General features: G+C 36.3%; 1 protein-coding gene across 1 annotated transcript in view; it reads left to right on the top strand.

Moving 5' to 3' along the window:
- Positions 1–20,090, top strand: part of ERC2 (ELKS/RAB6-interacting/CAST family member 2) — a 369,196-nt gene that overhangs the window by 101,669 nt on the left and 247,437 nt on the right. Inside the window, exon 7 of the mRNA XM_057373393.1 lies at positions 18,936–19,073. Coding sequence (XP_057229376.1) covers positions 18,936–19,073 — 138 coding nt within the window. The remainder of the gene's footprint in view (positions 1–18,935; positions 19,074–20,090) is intronic.

Below are 20,090 nucleotides of genomic sequence, written 5' to 3'. Positions count from 1 at the left end.
CTTAGAAAATAATGTATTTTGATAATTACTTAAAAAAAGCAAAAAATATTACATTTGAAGCACAAAAGCTATGTGTAGATTCGCTTCTCKGAAGCATTTTTAATAACCACATTCTTTTAATGTGTAGATGTGAGAATGCCCAAAAAYACTGATGCCAGATTGTCATTATACCATTGTTTTGTTTATAGGAGAAGAACATTGTATTTGGAAAATACATTTTTAAAATTACCCTTAGGTCACATTTTCAGATTTGGATCTTTATTTTACATGTGTTTCTCTGCCAATATTCCCTCACAGATCATTTGACTAAAGAGAAATTTGACTGGAATRTTGTCCTGCTCTGCTCACTCCTTATTTAAGTAAATCTAGAATATGATGGTATAAATGATGTTTCTGATGTTTACTTTCCATGTGCCTGGTGTACAATTCTGAAGTAGAAAATTCTGTATGTCACCAGTGCAAACCCAAGCTTTAGCATTCATCTGGAAAAAAACCCCAACAATCTGCTTGTCTGGTTAACCCAAGTGTTCCACTTCATTTTGACAGTGCTTATTAGATCATGATTTCTCATGTTTAGTGTCCTTGWGCACTCCAGTGCCCTTGGCAGCAGATGGAATCTCATCTCTGGGTCACAGTGCTTGCATGCAGAAGGGAAGATGTTCAGTGTTTGTCTATTTTTTTTCATTAATGCCTTTCAGTTCTAGATAGTTTCACCCTCACCAGATGAAGTCGTGTCCCTGGGCATTCATTCCTTGTACAGTCCATGTGTTCTGCCACAGGCAAAGGGAGCACAGATTGCTGCTTTGGTTGTGTGTAATTTCAGAAGCATGTTGGACTGTGTGCAGTACTAATTCCTAGTGCTGCAGTGTTATTATTGCAGTGTTTTTGAACGGTCCCTTTTCAGGGATTTTCAGAGAGTGTAGTAGTGTAGGATGCTGTGCTTTAAGAAAAAGATTGTCARATGTACCTGTTTTCCTTCCAGTTTTGGCAACATGCCTTTCCAGTTGCAAGCACAACTAAGAATAAATTTTGGTGGAAAAGTATTTTAATCTATCTTAATTACAATAATTATATCCTTTATTTTAATAATCTAGTTATCTTTTTTTCTTTTACTCCTTTCTGGATTGCACATGACTTTTGCTTTTCTCCAGTTTTTGCTGATCATCTGACCTTTTAGCAGCTTTTTCCAATATTGATTACCCTTTGGGATGGCAGCCAGACATTTCTAGGGTGAGCATTTAGCACAGGGGATTAGTGGATTGTCCCGTGTTTACATACCCTCCCTTTTCCAGGGCTGCTCTGGTTCTGGGTTGCTCTCCTGGAAACTTGAAAATTAAGGAAGTGCTTCTGGTTCTTCTTTGCAGGTTCTATCTGGATAGATKCTTCTGACCCTAATTACAATGCTTGAAATATTAACCCTAATTATAATGCTTGCCTCCATTTTCTTTTTCCTATGTGGGACCAAATTTTATATCCTTGTGTTTTTGTTTACTTTTGATATGAGACTGGTGAATAACCAGTTGTGCTGCTGCCTTCAGTTGCTGGTGCAAGATAGATGGCTACATCTCTCTCCACTCAGCCTGAAGTACTTCCCTTGGCCTAAAATAATACTTGTTTCAATGGTTGTATTCAAGTAAYGGAAAAAGGAATTTGTGTATAGTGCTTAAAAATATTTCTGTCAGTAATAACCYGAAACTGAGTAGGAAAGAACATGTAACTTGGAAATATGCAATTTCTAATCTATAGTCCTTCTCTTATATACATTATCTGCTGTATGAAAAAAATACAAAGGAAACAAAACCAAAACCTGAAAAACTCCCTYTGGAAACGGGAGCAGTTCCTTCTCCTTTCTGGATAGCTGTCACACCTGGAGGGCAGGACAGGCTCTGTTGAGGGCTCCCTACCAAAGCTCTGGAAGAAACAAACCCAAAACAGCTGAGGTGAGRCCCATGGGATGCCACCTGGACAAACACAGGGCAAAAAGTTGCAGAAAATTTTACAGGCTTGATAAGGATCTAATGGTGCATTGTCTTTCCATGCAGGGGTTTTGGTGTAGTTTTTGACCAAATTGGCAAAACTGCTGCACGATTCAGTGTAATTTGCAGGCTTAGGGGAGGCCCAGCACTGGAGCAGCATGTGTTTAGAGGATTTGGATCAAGGTAGATTGGCATGGAGTAATAATAAACTCATGTCAATGTCAGAGGTGCAATATTACTTAATATTTCTTTCTTTTAGAATCTTTGGCACCACTGTTCCATTTTAGTGCCAGTAAAGTTGGGTATGCTGCTTTAATAGCCTTGTTTAACCTGGCAAAGCTAGTCTTACACCTCATATCTGTCAGTTCAGCATGCAGAGGGGCAGACCTTAGAAATCTTTATGTATTTCTTACCAGAATGTCCCAGTTCTGTGGATATGGCTGAGCTGGAGGCTGGAGGGCAGAAGTGCTGGACAGCATGATGCCGCTTTTTGATCCCAACTTTTGCCTTTTGTACCGTCGATGAAGTGGTGTGTTTTGTTCTCTGGGAATCTACAGATTCTTGAAAACAGGAGTTAAATGCTTTGAAACAGGAGTCTCAGTGTTGGGAACAGTAGTTGTTGAGATAACAATAGTGTAGAGGATGTTGACCTGGATCATATTAGGACAACAGCTCGTGGAAGTTCTTTTGTGAGGATAATCATAAAAGARTCCCAGCTAGAGGGGGCTAATATAATATTCTACTTGACTTGCTACATAACTTTTCATGTAAAATGTTACAGTTYCCATCTTTAATAGTTTAAGCTTTGTGATTGATGAAGTGCTACATGACTGAGGGCCTTAACCTACCAGCTAATTAGCATTTGTAGGAAATGTCATAAAGTCTTAGTTCTCATGTAATAATTGGAATCTGTACTTGGAGTGGCTGGACTRTGCACTTTAGGTGATATTGTCCAGTTTGTGTTCAATTAGAATGTGTTGCACGATTAATTGGATGCATTGCTGTTGGCTGTCTTCTAAAAAAGAGGAAATGTGCATGTGGTCAGGTTAGGAGTGTCTTGGTGTGAACAAAGGAGTGCTGCTCCTGGGCTGAGAGGTTTGCATGGTTATTGCTTGATGCAGGCAACRAGCAGRAAGTGCAAGCACATTGCTGATAGAMGATACCTWTGGATTTTCTTTTTTCATGGTTTAATCAGCTGGGAGCATGTTTTCATATTCCTGGAAAGGGGTCATGCCATGACAAAGGATGTTTTTGTTAACTTTGTTAAATTCTATCAGAACACTATAAATAGGCTGTTATGTGAACTGGGGTTCTGCAATCACAAATCAGATCTGTTGTGTTTGTGAAGATGACAAATTCTGAACCGGTTGTTCTKCAAAACAGATCAGTATTCTGACTGGAGATTTCAGGTGTCAAAAAAMCAATAAATTAGGGAATCTTTCTCGTGTAGTCTGTGATTGAAGTAAATGTCCTTTCCAATGAATTTTGTATCCACTGAGTATAGAAGTTTAGAATTTTGTTGTTCGCTTCCCTATCCTCGATCACCTACCCTCCAAAAAGAGAAGAGTGAAATTATACACTTCTGCTTACTGGCCTATTTCAAAACAAGCACTTACCTTTGTAAGAAGGTCACCGAATTCCTCAAATGGAGTTTCAGTGGATTACAAAACTTGAAAACTTTTATCCAATGCCAGTTCTGTAAACATGGCAATTTTGGAATATCAGATATATTGGATATCATGCCTTAACTGAGAAGGAATATTGACTGCARTAGTGTAAGTTATTGTAGATCACGTTATGCTAGCTGGTTTTGAGAGGATTCCTGATTTGTTGAAGAGAATGGGATTGTTGRACTCTCAGGTTATTTGCAGCATACACAAGTGCTCTCACACACAGTGTGTCATTTGCAAAGTGGGACCAAGCTTAATGAGGCACTTACATAAGAGTTTCACACTGCTGGTGTGACACCAGTGCCACTGGGGAGGAAGGAAGCTGCCCTTCAGCTCTGAAATGTCACTACTAATTAACAAAGTTATCTTTAAATAAGATATTAAGTTTTATTCATGCTGAGAAAACAGCCAACTCACATGCTGGGAATTTTAAACTGTTTGAAGAGTAGTATTTTCTTTTTAATAGAGTTGGAGGAAATTTCTTTTGAAGTGTGAAAGTGCTCAGTTATGTAGGGTGTGACTGGACAAAAAGAGAGTAGAAGTTGTCATATTTTGAATATTCCATAAAGGAATTATTTAGGGAAATTGATGGTTACATATATATATTTGAAAAAGAATCAGGGAAAATTAGAATTGTTTAAGAGAAATACATTTTTCTTGGAAGAAATGAAATTGCTTTCAAAAAAATGTAACAGAGGTCTGCTGATGGGAATTAAAAATTATAAGGGGGAGTTTAAGTGTAATTGAGAATAATTTTACATAGAGAGGTATCCTACTGTCATGACTCACTGAGAATTTTTAGCTGCTGACTGAGGGTGTATTCATGTGATTCCCCACTCTTGGAACTGCRTTTTTGAGTGGCAGCCTGGCAATTTCCCAATGTCTCAACATGACAGATTCAGCTGGTTTTGTACATGCCAGTGCTTCAGCACTGAACCCTTGACAGCTCATTGAAATGACACAAAATCAGATCCCCCAAGAAGCAAGGCATGGAACAAAGTGTTGCACAAGCCCAAAAGGCTTTTATGCCTTATTACAGGATGATCTCTCTCTTGGAAGCTGTTTCAAGGTCCAGGTGACTGATTTGTGGCAGGGAGGAAGAAGGCTGGGTGGCTTCTCACCTTCGGTGGCTGGCACAGACATTGATGAGGGTGAGGGGGATTCACAGGGAGAGGCAGGTCTTAAATCATAGCTTTATGGAATGTTCCTTAGGAAAATAAATGAATCAGCTTGCTAATAACACGCAGTAAACCCCATGAGAAGAAAATTTAAATCTTAAGTGATTCAGAAATTACACAATTTATGTATGATTTCAACTGAATTATTTTTTATAGCCCAATGTGTGAAATATTCAGCAATATAGCGACTGAATAATTTATTAATCTGATAAACCATCTTTGCCTAATCCTAAAATAAATAGATGCCACTATCCTTGTTCATCTGTTTGCTAAGATCAGCGGTTACACTTGATCTGCAGCTTGACCTAGTGCATATCCAAGTATGTTATACCTGGAAATAAAAAAGAAACATTTCCTACTAAACAGGGGGGTTATGCATTAGCAGTTGGGTTTCACCAATTTTGTAGTGTATTAAAACCCTACCCTTTTGTTGGCATAGAATCAACCACCTTAATTTATTCATTGCTAGAGCTCCTTGGTGTTGGCAGTTGTGCTTTCCTGGTGGTATTCCATTGCTGTCCTCTGACTGAGCACTCTGTGACTAGAAACCCTAATTCCTCAGTAAATTGGATGTTTAATCACATTTGGGAAAGCATCACCCTTCACCTTTGAGTGGAGCTCTTAYTGGCTTTATGAAATCATGAAGTTCAAAGAACTCAGGAGTATGCATGCAGATAAGTTTAATGGTAACAATAAATGAGAATTGTTATCTTCATACTTCTCCCTTCATATTATTGTTACCAGATGTGGCCGGAGCTAGTGTGTCTATTTGGTCAGATTGCTTTGATAATTTTCTTGTTGCCAAGTAGTATGTATTTCTTGGTGGGAGAATCAGCAGTGGTATGTTTGAATATGAGTAAAATAAGTCCAACTTTAGAATGGAATCTGAATCTAATTCACTTCCTTCTAACACACCTGACTTTAATTTTTAACGCCCAGCCAGGCACAGTGCTAAGATCAAAGTGAAACAAAGAGAATGGAGTAAAGCAATTCTTGGAAAGTAAAAAGAAAAATGGCATAAAATTGTATAATCTTTTATATATGGAAGAAATATTGGGCTTATTTACCATTCACTTAAGAATGAATCTGCAGTAAATTTGCTAAAGGTAATTATGCCAGCAAGCCCTCTTACTTATCAGGGAGAAAAATCAGGYCCACTATATTTATTGCTTAAGAGATGCCTTAAGTTGACAGCACAAGTCTCCATTAATGTCCCCAGAAAGGCACAGAGTCCTTTATTGCCCTGTGGTTAACCCCTCACAAAGTGACTGTACAGCATGGGACCCTCTGCACRCTGCTCTCTGTAGAGCCTTCTGCTGATCTTGAGGAGAAGCTGCTAAAWGTCCACAGCAATCAGTCAAGGCTTCATCCTAAAGCTTGTTGACAGACAGGATTGGGAGGGTGTTAAAGCATAATTTAAATTTGAGTGAAGTACCTGCTGTGTCCTATCCCAAAAATCTTTATCCATGGTTAAGTCTGCGTTTTTGTTGTGGCTGTCATGGGAACCATTTATAGTTTGATTTGAATGTTTATTTAATAAAAATCCATGAACTTTTGAGGTTCTTTGAATGTTGGGAGGTGGATGTGATAGTAAGCAGCTGAACAAATGGGAAGAACTTCAAAGTGTAGAAGCAGAATATAGTAATAGGAAACAGGAGTTTGCTTTAGTTGCTAAAAAGATCATCCCCATGAACTGTCCATGGGAACTTCTCTTGTGTTAGATTTACAATAATTAGAATTAAAATAGTTTATTTCCTGGCATTTTATGTGTKCATCAGTTCTCACTGTTTGCACACTGCAGCTGTTACTGAGTTCTGTGTTCTGTCAGTTTATGAAATATAATATAATTAGTCCTTGAAATTTTTGGATTGCGACACCTTCCATGAACCCTTATAAATCATTCCAACTTTGGAGGGGGGGAAGAAGATACACCCATGGGCAGGTAGCTCTTTTCTACCTCTGGGAATTCTGCAGCATTGACCTTGCCATCATTCAATCCAAACTGTCAGTGGTATCTCTCCTTGGAATGGAACACAGTGAAAATGGAGGTGTTAGACTGTGATAACTTCATTGTTAAGTGATGCTCAAGTTTTTTAGAATTTTACAGTTAAAGTTTTGAGGAGATACAAGATAAAGGCAATTCAGTGNTTTTTTTTTTTTTTTTTTTTTTTTTTTTTTTTTTTTTTAAGGACATTTTTCATACCAAAAGCAAACTATCTTAAAGGGAAAACCATATCAGATTACAGATTACTTCCTATTCAGACATTTACATTAAAGCATTGCTGTCTTACCTTTGCTGTTTTAAAGAAACTAAACTGTTCAGCAGATGTTGATTAAAGACATCCAAGTTGCTGCGTTTAACATTTCAGTTGAAGTTTAGGGCTGCTTTGATAGTTTATATGTAGAATACTGTGTCTGGCTGGCAGTAACTAATGGTGAAACTCAATATGTGCATTGTCTTTGGGGCAGCTCTAGTGAAAATATTGAATTACATCTCACAGTAACAAGAATCTGAGTTCTCTGATGAACATTTTGAACACTTCAGCTTTTAATGGGTATAAACCTATGTACACTGACCATATGTTAATTTAGAATGATTTAGAAAAGACGTCTCTAAAGAAAGGGGCCAGGGCTCTGTTACCCTTTTGCAAAGCTTTTCTTTCATGTAAATGTATTCCACTGTCCCTTATAGATGAATGTAACCAGGGAGCTAAAAGGAAACTTTCCAATAGAAGGAATATTATTATTTCTGATTAATTACTGCCTAACCATTTCAGCTTGACTGCTATGGGKTTTTTTTTTTCCTACTTTTTACCACTGGTACTTCAGGAAACTCATATAAAATGATAGCATGTGAAACCGGATTCTCCATTACAGCCTTTTAAATGCGATTTCTATGGCCAGGGTGCTCTTATAGTAGCAATCAACATGGCTGTATTGAATTCCTGTATCCATTATTTATAGTACTGAGGGGAYAGGGCTGGTATTTTTACTTTCAWTGTAAAATTCTTTTCTATTACATCTTCTAAAAAGATTTTTTTTCCATTTAAAATTAATTTCACTTTTTAGGGCATCCCTCCTCCCTCTCTAACCTTTCTGCCCTTTATGTCTTAATTTGAGAATAAAGTAGTTTTTCTCTCTTKATTTTGGTAAAGTATTATATTATTAAGTAGAATATTTTACAGGAAAACTAAAAAATAAGATAATATTGGAAATCTGAAGACTTTGGAAAGAGATTTGTAATTAAGGACTAAATATGATTGAACAGTTTTAAAGCAGTGAACTTGCAATTTTTTCCCTTCAGTCGTGAAATGTCTGTGATTTACAAGTTCTATGCAATTAATTTATAATTTAGAATTAGGAACAGTACATTTATCTGAAAGTTTCTCACTTAACAAAAGTTAAGRGACTTCTCTATGTTCTGAAACAATCAAAAAAAGCTAACATTATCTCTSAAGTGAATTATCCATCTGTACTTTTGAAGTCTTTATACCAAATACGTTTTATATTGTYGCATAGCTCTGTGTTAAAGGGGTGTTGTGAAACTGTTCCTATAAGGAGATASATCATTACTGTTCTAATGTATTTTATGGCCAGATCTTCTGGCAAAATCAGTCGTAGCATGCTGCAATTAGGCATTTGTTGTCTTCTGAATTGTGTATGGTCTGAGTTGCACTGTCCTGTGGAACAGCGTGATGATGTTTAAATGTGCATTTATTTTGCTTTTGTCTAGACTCTTGTATCTTTTATAGCTTTTCATTGGAATCAAAACTACAGGAGTTGTTTAAATGGGAAATGTATTGGGTTTCAAATTCGAACTTTACAAAGCATGTTAAATATCTCTTTAAACTTTCCAGGAAAGGAAATAAAGGTATTCTTTTCTTTCACTCAAGCTGGTGATTTAAAGAGTAACCTTAAGCCAACAATAGAAATAGATAGTGGTGTTAGTAAGAATAAAACAGGTATTTTGAAAGTATTACGGTGCACATGTACATAAATTAAAGTATGAAAAATAGGCAAGAAAACCTGGGATACTACAAATTAYGATAGAGTTGAAAGTTGGTGTCAATTCCTTGACTGTATTGCTTACATAAAGTATATGGTATTTCAGTGGAGCAGTGACTTTCTAGATGTGAAATATTTTATAAATCTGGATTGAATATGAAACAAAATTAAGACAGTAAGAATAAAAGTGATTAAAATATTTTAGGTAATAAAAAAAATATTTAAGTTGATTGAAGAGTCATCAAAAAGAAAAATGAACAACTGCAGCTGGGAGGGACTTATTTGGAGTGAGAAGGCAGACTTGTTTCAAATAAAACCTTCTTCAGCACTTTCATGTAGAAAATATTCTTAGGTGTTAAAATTAAGGAAAAAAAGACCAACCACCTGTGAATGCAGATGGGTAAAAAAAGATGATGACTAGTCTGAAAAAGGAGATTGGAGTGTTAATGCCAGGAGGCTGAAGGCAGTGATTAATACAGTTTCGAAAAGTATTTCAAACAGGATGTGGTAGTGAAAATTGCCAATATTCTGTCTGCAAAAATAATGGGTGGTGGAGCAAAAGATGATAACTGCTCTCTAAATGACTTTTGTGTCATCCCACCTGAAAAACCATGTGTGATTTCAGACATCTCATGGTCAGAAGAAGGATGGAAATGTCAAAGTGTCAGACAAGAAGAATGGTTAGAAACCTGTGGGGTTCCGGTATCTGTCTAAAGTCAATAGAGCTTAGTTTTTTATTTTAACGTTCTGAAGGTATAAATATCACAAATGAGGAGAAATTATTTTGGACAGTGTAAATCTTAGAAAATGAGTAGCATGAAATCAGATTGACAAGGTCATCTATTAAGTGATTGGATAGCCTTCAGATGGGAAAGGAAATTCAATTACCATAGGTTTTTCATTGCTGGGTGTAACATAGGCAGCCCTGGAAAGGATCTTAGAGTATTATAGTATGTTCCACTGCTCACAAGCAGGATTTGAAGGTGATCCTTACAGTGAATGAAAATATGGCTTTTTCTCTAGGGATTAAGTCAGGCTTCCAGCCTCTCCACATCACAACCTGCTCAAYTTTTCACTTTGAAAAGAAGTACAGTTTGTAAGGTTTCTGCCTKTTGTTCAGAACTTAAGGTTATGGCTCTTTCCTGTAATTAAAAAGAAATCTTTTTTTTCTGGATGTCTCTCTGTTTTCCTATCTTAATAATTTTCCTAGGGGCGTAAAATGACTTTATTGCACTTTAATAACCACATTGTTTTTAATAACATATTTTAAAATGAAATACTTTTAATTAAATGAAAGGGAACATGCTTTTTAGTTTTTTCATGTAATACTTTGGATATCCRAGCTAAATCTGCTTTCAGAACAGGCTGGTCATCTATTTTACAGCTTATGTTGTTTTTCCCTCTCTTTATGTGTATTTCCCTTTAGATATCTCTGTATTTTAAAGCACTGCACACCACATACACCTCTCGTTACTCCCTGTTCTTGTCCAGCCTTTTGATTTCTCTGTGTTCATTGCTCTGGAAGAGTTCCCAAACTACTGTTGCACTGGCTCCTGCTCTCTCTCTGCAGCCTCTTGAGGTGCCTATTCTTACTCTGTTTCTTTTGTATCTTCCTTTTTCAGCATTCCCTGTTGCCCAACACTTGTCTGTACAACTTGAGCTTCCCCTCTCTTCTCACCATCTGTTAACTTTTTTATGAGATTTGCTGTAACTTTTCAATCTGGGCAGAGGCCCCCAAGTCTTCCCAATTGATACAGACATAGTAGGGATGACAAGATACACGCTGAAAATCACATTCAGCTTCAGTGATCTGTATTAAAAGTATGAGAATGCCAAAGCAGCTTTTTTTTCCTCAGTGTGTATTTGCATTACTGTATATTAAGTATATGYAGTTTTCTTAGTGGCATATGACAGTGTTTTATGCAAGTTGCTTTAAAAACTCCTGTGTCAGCCAACACGGCCTATTTTATATGCATCTATACCAAACAGTACAAAACTGGCCATGAGTAAAGTATCACCAGGTATTTTCAAGCACCTGAAAGGTAGGATTGAGCAGAAAGCTATGATTTTTCAAGGTTAACTTTGACAAGTAGTTCAGGTGCTCTCAATGTGCAGATTGGGCTAGACTTCAAAATAGTAACTTGTAAAATATTGTGAGATGTAGGTACCTAACCAACCTAGCTTGAAAATCTGGCCCTTATATGTACAGACAGACTTTATAGAAGCATTTACTTGTTAAGAATGAATGTCTGCCTCCTCATGTGTCATAAATGGAATTATGTGTTATTCTAGTTTGTATTTCTGTATTTACTATCTGGAAAATACCTATTGCATTCTGAATTACATCACAGTAAATAGATATAATGAGAACAAAAGCTTTCCAATGGATGTCTCACAAGATCCTGAGCCCTGCTTAGAAGAGTCCAAGAGTCAAGCTGTTTTGTTCGGAGAATTTATTGGCCCCTGAGGAGAAGGAGACAGAGACTGAGTATTTCCAGAAACACAAGTGGATATTATCAGCCCAGGCTTCTTTTGGCTAGCTTCCTGGTGAAGGTTAATTTTAGCATTAAGTTCCAGCTCTTTCTCAGCTGGAGTCTGGCAACAGAAGCCAAGCTTTCAGTCCAGGAGCTCCTTTCTGTGCGACAGCCTTCCCCTCTCCTGGCTCGTTTGCCCACTGACCTGCTTTTATAGCCCTGTAAAAGTATCAGCTGACTTGGGGATGGAGCTCTTCCCTAAGCAGCCCTGGGGGAGTTTTCTTCCCCCCTCTGTATGAAAACTCAGCRCACACCTCTTCTTTCTTAATGCTTCTTGATTCCTCTGAATCCTTCCTGTACCTGCACCTTTGAATCCTGCATTACAGAAGGATCTAGAATCTCACCGTGAGTAAAAGTGGATAAAGTATTTCCTTCAGTGGCTGCACAATAAAACAAACATACATGTTTGTTTTGGAAGAAGAAGAAGAAAAGATACTTATCACATTTGGGCTCCAATTTTAGTTGCATTTGCTTCTATTTATTGATGCAGTAGGACGCTGTCAGTTTCTATGTGTTCATGAGAGAGTAGGCTGATGTTTCCAATCATGAAATAGACTATTTCTTTTCAAGTCACATATAACAGGCACTGACCAGAGAATATTGCTGCATTATCCCTGTGCATGGCATACTTATCCCCCTAGTGATCACCAGTTCACAGGCTCTTTTTCTTCTTTCTATATATTTTTTCTCCCTCCAAAATGATAAGTTATATATATATTTTCTATTTAGGTCAACTTCAAATCCTATGGTTTTTTTTTTTATATACTGTAATAATACTTTATGCTTTTGTACTGTGCTGTTTTCCCTGAAATTTCCCTAACCCTCAGCTGGTGCATTTAACAAACTGAATCRTACAGCACAAACAGTGATGTGGGAAATACTTGCACATTATGGGAGTAGATCTTTGGATTCTACTACAGACTTASTTGCTTTCCTTAGCCTATTTTAGGGAAGTTTAATTACTGTATAACGTATGTTCAGAAGCTTAATATCAATGTAAATTTCATGTCTTCATTAATATATTTATTTTTGTTATTTGCACCTTTATGACTATACTGTGGTGGATGTGTTGAGTAGACTATCAAATGGATGGATAGTCAGAGTGAACATATGGGACTAAACTGTTCATAGCAAGAATGTCTTCTAGATTTTAAAATACTCCTGTATTCCTAAATTACATACTCCTTAGGACAGATTTGTTGTAAGAAAATGTGACATTTTGCGTAAAATACAGTATAAAAGCATCTCTTAGTGCTGTTCAGGTGGCAGAACCCCACACTTGTGATTCTGCTGTCAGTGTTAATGACTTCATCACAGGTTTTATACCTTTCCCTTCTTGTTGCTTGTTCTATTTTCTTCATTCCATTCTGTGAAAATTCCCATTTCCAGATACCAGCATCTGTATAAACTTGCTTTTGCCTTATATTTTCTTTACATTTGGTTTCTACTACAGCTTTAGTGTTCAATTAGACACCAATTAGAATTTGAAGCCTTATTTTGCTTAAACAATCTAAAATAACATCTTTCTGACCCAAAGCACCTTCTGCTTCTTTAGAGACAAATTGCATGTAAAAATCAGGAGCTTCAAGTGAAGGAAAAAGGAAGATGAAGCTTCTGCATTGGTTAAAGTAGACACCACCATGTGGTTGATAATGTAAATGAATATATAGGATATAATAATTTACATATAAAGAAGACAGATATAAAAATAATGATCAGCCATATATTTAAGTTTTCAAACCCCAGTATTATCTGATCAGCTGTGTGATCCTAACAACAAAACCATCATGAGTTTAAAGAAGTAGAAAATGTGTTGTGTTGAATTGCTGTAAYGTGTAAGTGTACATCAGGAGAAAGGCTCTGACTACCTGTTCTTTTATTCTGGTTTCCTATTCTGCTCTTATGTATATTTCTGGTTTTTAAGCTTGTCAAACACAGCAAGATTCTGAAGGATTGGGTTGGGAAGGTGGCATTGGGGTGATTACCAGCTCACGCTGTTCTGTTCTGTCGGGTTAAAGTGAGGGCTGATGTCTGAAGCAGCACTTGCTTCGTTAGCTCCTTTGTGACAGTCACTTTGCAGCKGCATTTTGGTGTTTTGAACTGTCATTCTGAAGGCAGTTTGAGCTAAAAAGTCATTAGACTTTTCGGGTTCTTTTTGTGGAAACCTTGCATACCTATTGAACTGGAGACTGCTTTCTTCTTGGGCACACACCATATTATCTGTAGCTGGAAATGTTCTTTTACATAACCTGAAGCGTCTATGCAATATTTATGGACAGGTTTAAAAATACCTTTATTGTCTCTGAGTTAGTAGGATTGACCTGGCCATATGCTTTGGGCCATCTTAAATCTCTGGTATTTAAGTCTTTTGGGGCAAAATATTGTAAGAATATAGAGTTAAAAATTACTGCTGAACTATGAAGTGTGTTTTAATCTGAAGTAAAATGCTGCTGTACTCCTTAAAGTTGGAAAATATAAATTTGCAAGGTAGTAACAGGAAGGCACTTTGGAAATATTTTAAATTGAGAACATATTGTTCAATGGGCAGCTATCAGGAAGAAGTGTTACTCTTTTGAGACATAATCAAGCACTTTAGAGGATATTGGATCTACCTCTGGAATCCAAGAGTATTTTATCATGTCATTATAAGAATAACAAGCTTTTTTCCAGTTATGTCAGTAAAGCAAAAGATTAGTACAAATCCTACCCTTGAATGAACATCTTCAGCTGCAAGCAGCTGCATATTTTATAATATTTTAAAGAGTTTTATGTGATAGTATAGATTTTTAACATAGCATTTATTTTTATTTTTGGATCTAAAAGTATGTGATTTTTTACTTTTGAAAAAATATTCCCAAYTAATGCTTGTCTGTCTGCCTATTTAAATAGAACAAAAAAGTGGAAGTTACTTGGCACTGAATGAGGAAGCAATTTTTGGGGCAGTGTCTTTCAAGACCAAAGTCATTCTGCAATGTCAACCTGTTGAAGCAGAAGTTGTCCTTCAATGGGCTCGTTTTGTTATTGGAAATTCTGCTTAAACTAAGAACTTATTTAGGTCATATCATGACTCTTAAAAAAATTTCCTCTCTCACTGCATAGACTGGAACCTCAAATAGCTGCTGTAAGGCCTGTTAATTTTAAAATATTTGACTGATCTGATACTTAGTAACTGTACACCATATGGTAAAAAAAATTCTTGCTAAAAATCTATAGTGCTTTCCAAAAATTATATCTCTGTATTAAGTCTACTRTTACTACTCAGGTAGTAATATTTTTACAGTCATGGTAGGGTAAAGTTATAAAATTATTTTTTTCCTGGCTGTTTCATTACAAATTATGCATGCACACTTTCTGAAAGGAGATGTTGGGATGTCTGTAGACWTTTACTTTACTGAGTCAATACCAAGCTGGTTTCATGTTCTGGGATATCCTGAGATGTTTCTGAAAAGGACCAWATGAACCAGATCATTTACCATGAGTCTAATAAAAATAAATTATGTGTAAGTAGCCATTTAGAGTTTTTATGTTTGAACTATGCCTGTTTTTTTCTGTTTTGATTAATTGTTGCATTACTTTTGTCTTTTGTTATCTATGTGTRTGAGGCAGAAGCTGAAGTCTGAAAATGAATCCTAAGTTTTAAAGTAGTCATAGATAGTGTTCGTGTTGGATGAATGCTATTAGTTAAATCTCTTTTTCTTATAATGTGATTACTTGTTTAAAGTAGACTGTAACAGTTCTTGGAGAATTGTTTTGTTAAAATACAATATTGGGGTTTTTTTGTAAGTAATGTAAATGCATACAGAAGTTGTTTTCTTACATGGGTTTCAGTTTTAAATTTGAATAAAACTAATCTTATATTATTGATCTACTTGAGTGGAATTGATGTGATTTGTGTTTTATATGGAACAAATCACAGACTTCTGCCTAGAGAAATTTAGAAGAGAGCAAAATGAACTTTAAGAGTAAAAACCCCTATTATTACAAAATACTTGTCTAACTTACTTAAATACAGAACAGAGAGGGAAATACATGCAGTTAAGTTTAARTATATGGTTTTATGTTTTCATTAGCTAGGCCCAAGAAGTCTCAGGTAATTTCTCTCTTACAGGCTCTTAAACTCTTACACTTTAAGGCATATCTCTGAAGGCAAATTGTTACAGCATGGAATATTTTCTTTGATTATATAATTTTCTTGCAGGTTCCATGGTACAGTACCTTAATTTTGATAATGAAAGGAATTTTCTTTAGAGAACTTGGGTTACTGGAGAATTTTAAAGCCTGTCTGCGGGTGAGATTTAATTTAATCCCTTGAGTATTTAATAAGCATTCCTGAGACAGTCGCCAAAAGGTGACAAGATTAGCACTTGAGGTTTATTGACAGGATGCCTCACAGGAAAGACATTTATCTGTAAAAGTATTGTTTTAAAAGAAGGAATAAAGTCTGGCATAAGCCCTGGGAATATACACACTTTCTGAAATACAGAAAGAATAAGGCAGTTTCTTTTCATCCTGGCACAGGGACATGGTTGACAGAGGTAAGAAATAGATGTTGACAAAAGTTCACAGTAACTAACTTCCTATCAGAAAAAAAATATAAGTGCTTGAGGATTAAGAAGGTCTTAACAGTCCCTGCCATAAACTGAATTCAGGCATGCTCAGAAGTCGTTATTCAATAATAGAATTGTATCCTTACAGATATGCTTGTACCCTAATGTGTATGTGTGTTGGAGAATGACAGAGGTTACCAGAGGGTTWGTTGTTCTTTCTAGGTTTAAAAAACTCAGGAAGAACTAAATCATATCTTGTGTTCCAAGATTTTAGCATGTGAGACCGCTCAATCTTTTTGTCTCCTGTAATCTTTTTGAGAGAACTCTGTGATTAACTGGTCATAAAGCCTTGTCTGTGTTAGGTCTTTGCTAATCCTGTGCCCATCCCAACAAACAAATACTCTGTGGTACTGATTCTACTTTCACATACCYCAGTGTGGTCCTGTTCCCGTCAAAGTATTTCTTTCAGGTTTATATAGCACAAATAGAAGAATAATTAGATCCTTTCCTCTTATTTTATCTATGGTGTGTGTATTGAGCGACTTATTTTAAAGCAGTTGTGATTCAATGGGGATGTTTTTAATTTGCTGCCTGTTCTCTTTACCTCTGAGGAAAGAATTTTGTAAATGCTGAATAATTTTAGAACATGTTTTCTTGGTTAAGGGTTGGCTCATATTTTCAATTAGTTTTAAGAGGAAGGAAATCGTGTAAATGCTGTGGAATTCAGATAAGCACTGTGCATAGGAAATAAGTACTTTAATTTAGGGTGCCTAGAATTGGTAGGTCAAGCTGATGATAATAAAGGACCAGATCTTAACTTCGTTTCAAAGAACATGTAATCAATATTCACTCTCCTGGTTTTTGCCTTTTACTTGAGAATTTGTTTTGGTGAAGCTGAAATGTGCAATTGCTTAAGAATTCCACAGGGTGTCATGAGGTAGTTGTTGGAATCATTAATACTTGGATGAAGTAAAGAAAGAAACATAGTGTGCAGTCCTCTGAATGCCAGTTAATGTAATTTTAGATGTGACTAATACACATGCCATAAAATAAAAAGTTCTTAACTCATTAACACATGTATCATGTTTCTGTATCTGTATAAAATATACACACGAAGAAAAATATTGCAAGAGGTCATTCACAAGAGTAAGCTATTCTATGTCAGCTCTTCCCAAAAAAACCTTTCTATATATTCCGTAGTATTTTATAGTTTACACAGCAAGTGGAATCTTTGGCTCATAGCAGTAATCTGATATACCAAACTATGTATATATAAAAGGAAAAAAAAAGAAAAAAGGTACAAGGCTTGTATTTGCCATGCTGTAAAGAATTTCTAATTGAATTGTGCTCCTTCCTCCAAATTTATTTTCTTATTTTAATTTTTTATTCAAGTTCTTTTAGAATGTAGTTTTTTTAAAAAATACACTTTATACAGTGCACACAGCTGTACTGTGGATTTTATTACTTGTTAATTATAGATATTTATGATGTCAAAACTTCAGGATTTTTTCTCCTGCACTTGTGTAATGTAGTAGGAGGACAATTTTTACCCAGGTGTACCCTAAATTAAAGTATTTGATTATGGTGGTACATTCTTGCATATGGAGATCAAATTTTTATKGATGTAACTATTGACTTCTGGAGAGCTGCACGTGCATTGAATTCAACTTCAGGTTTGTGAAGAAATCTTTCAATACAGTTTAACAGTAACTGTAAAGGATCCTGCTTTCTTTAAAATCTGAATCGATTTAAATAGAAAAGATATTGGCAATGAGAAATGAAATTATGAAATGAGCAGGAAAACTGAATTAATTTCRGTAGCAAGAGAACGTGACCCAAAGTGAAAAATCACTGATGAAAGTGAGAATTTGAATATCTGTTGACAGTAATAATTTGTCTAACGTTGACAACATATTTMAAACCAGTTTTGAACAAATGATTCTTTATGGAGTTTGGCATATTTTCTCATATTATATGAAGTGGCATACTGGAATAACAGACTAGTTAATTTTCTTGTTACTATTTATTTGTGCGAAGTCTTAAGTAACAAATCTTGGGTTAGTGCCAGTGGTGCATAGCAGTGAGCAGCACTCAGGGTGCAGGAGGGAGCGGGGTGGGTTCCTCTGGCAGACAATTAATGACATTTCACAAATATGACATTTCACACCCCCTGCGTTCTGCCCAGAGCTCACAGCGCCTTCCAGCACAAGGGGATTGCCAGGACAATCAGAAGCTCAGTGCTTTCATTCACATTTCCTTCCAAAATCCACGTWRCTCTGTGGACTTTTTGTGCAAAACCTTTCTGATTTAACCCTTTCTGATTTAACCGCTATGAATTATGACCTGTTTAACAAACAAGTGTGCTTATAGGTACTTCAGCAATATGTTTAAATACTTTCCAAATGAAGAACCAAATCTATTTAAAGCAGTCAAAATATCCAAAATAGAGTGGCATCTTTTTGGACATGAAGAAAGTGAATGGAAATGGTGGCCTTTGAGGGTTGGTTTGTTTGTTTGTTTGTTGGTTTGGCCTTTTTAAGTATAAACATCCTGATCTCTGCCCAGATGAGTTTTCTTTATAGCAGGGCATCATGGAAGAAGAGGTTTTTAGACAGGCAGCTTATCATCTTTCTTCTTCCTCATTTTAAGGCTCACTCAACTTGCTTTGCCTCGCCCTTTCTTTGTCCTTATTGAACTAGAATAATCTAAAGGGGTAATTCCAGACATACTTTGAATTACTGAGATAATGCAGAACCTTAAACTAGAGTGATTAATATCAGAAAATACTTAAATAATAAAATACCTGATTGCATTGAAWTTTTTTACTTAATTTTATAGAAAACTATACTTCTTCAGCAAAAGAAAACAAAATAGAAAGGACATAAGTTCAAAACTGTTGATGATGTAGCAGGTACAGACTGGGGCACCCTGTATCATATGTGTGATATTTATGCACTCAGCACCCAAGTCCCTCTTGGAACGTAATGACAAGGTTGATGACGATTGTAAATGTTTTTATTTTCAGATTGAAAATCTACAGGAGCAACTTAGAGACAAAGACAAACAACTAACTAATCTAAAAGACAGAGTGAAGTCACTGCAGACGGATTCCAGTAACACAGACACAGCACTAGCAACCCTAGAGGAAGCTCTATCAGAAAAGGTAATGTTTCCTCATGGAAAGCTTTATGTGCTGCTCTTGTGGGTGAAGTGTGTGCAAAAATGTCCTTCTGAGTTGGTCTGGCAGCTGTCCCAAAGCCTGTGGGCCTGGTCAGGAGAGCAGGTGGCYGTGTTGTGGATGGATGAGCAGGGATGTCAGCTGAGCTGATACAGGACCTGCAGGGCAGGAGCGATGGCCTTTGAATGCTCACGGAGGAAATGGCCCCAGACATGGGAAGATTTTCCCTCAGTCAGTGAGATGAGTGGTTGTTCCCTGGAAGAACTGAGAGGCATTGGACACYTGGCTTAAAGAAGGTGGAGTTTTGGGCATTCTTCCATCATTGTCATTTTGGTTATCCTGTTGTTTGTCCATTAAGCAGGGTCTACCTGAAGGGYCAAGAGCAGTGGCCATAGCAACTGTTGGCTTGCTGTGAGCATTCTTGATTCCCTACACTGCATTTTTAAGGGAAATTCTGTTTCATAAGAAAAATAATTGAGAATTACWTTTTTTCCTTTACAGACTCGATGTCTTTAATTTGAAAATACCTAAGAGAAGGRATAAATCTGGGCTGTTTAAATTAGTGGCAACATTCCTACCAGTTTCAGTGAGCTCAGATTTCTTCTTTCAGTGAACTTTGAATATGAAGTAATGCAAGTGAATTTATATGCCCAAAAAATTAGTACAAGAATCCATATTTTGCAGCTCACAGATCTTAGTATATACCACTTAAATGTGAGCAGGTGAGTGTGATTAATTATAGTAGTATGTGCCATTCTGCAGTGTGTAATCCTATGGAGGTATTTATGGCTGTGTATGGCTTGAAAATGCCACCGTGGTGTTGGCACTGACACATATAATGTTCATGTCMGATTTTTTATTTCTTGTGTGTTTAATTGCCTTCCTAGCATTTGCTTGATCACCAACAGTGAAAAAAGTTGTCATTAGTATTGATTGAYGTGGATAAGTATCCAGCAGTTACACAGTAAAGTTACACATTTCTGTAATCTGTCTCTGCTGGTC

The sequence above is a fragment of the Malurus melanocephalus genome, unplaced genomic scaffold (genome assembly GCF_030028575.1).
Source record: "Malurus melanocephalus ecotype Western Australia unplaced genomic scaffold, MMel_1.1 scaffold_196, whole genome shotgun sequence".
Lineage (NCBI taxonomy): Eukaryota > Metazoa > Chordata > Aves > Passeriformes > Maluridae > Malurus > Malurus melanocephalus.
This window is presented reverse-complemented; position numbering and strand designations above follow the sequence as displayed.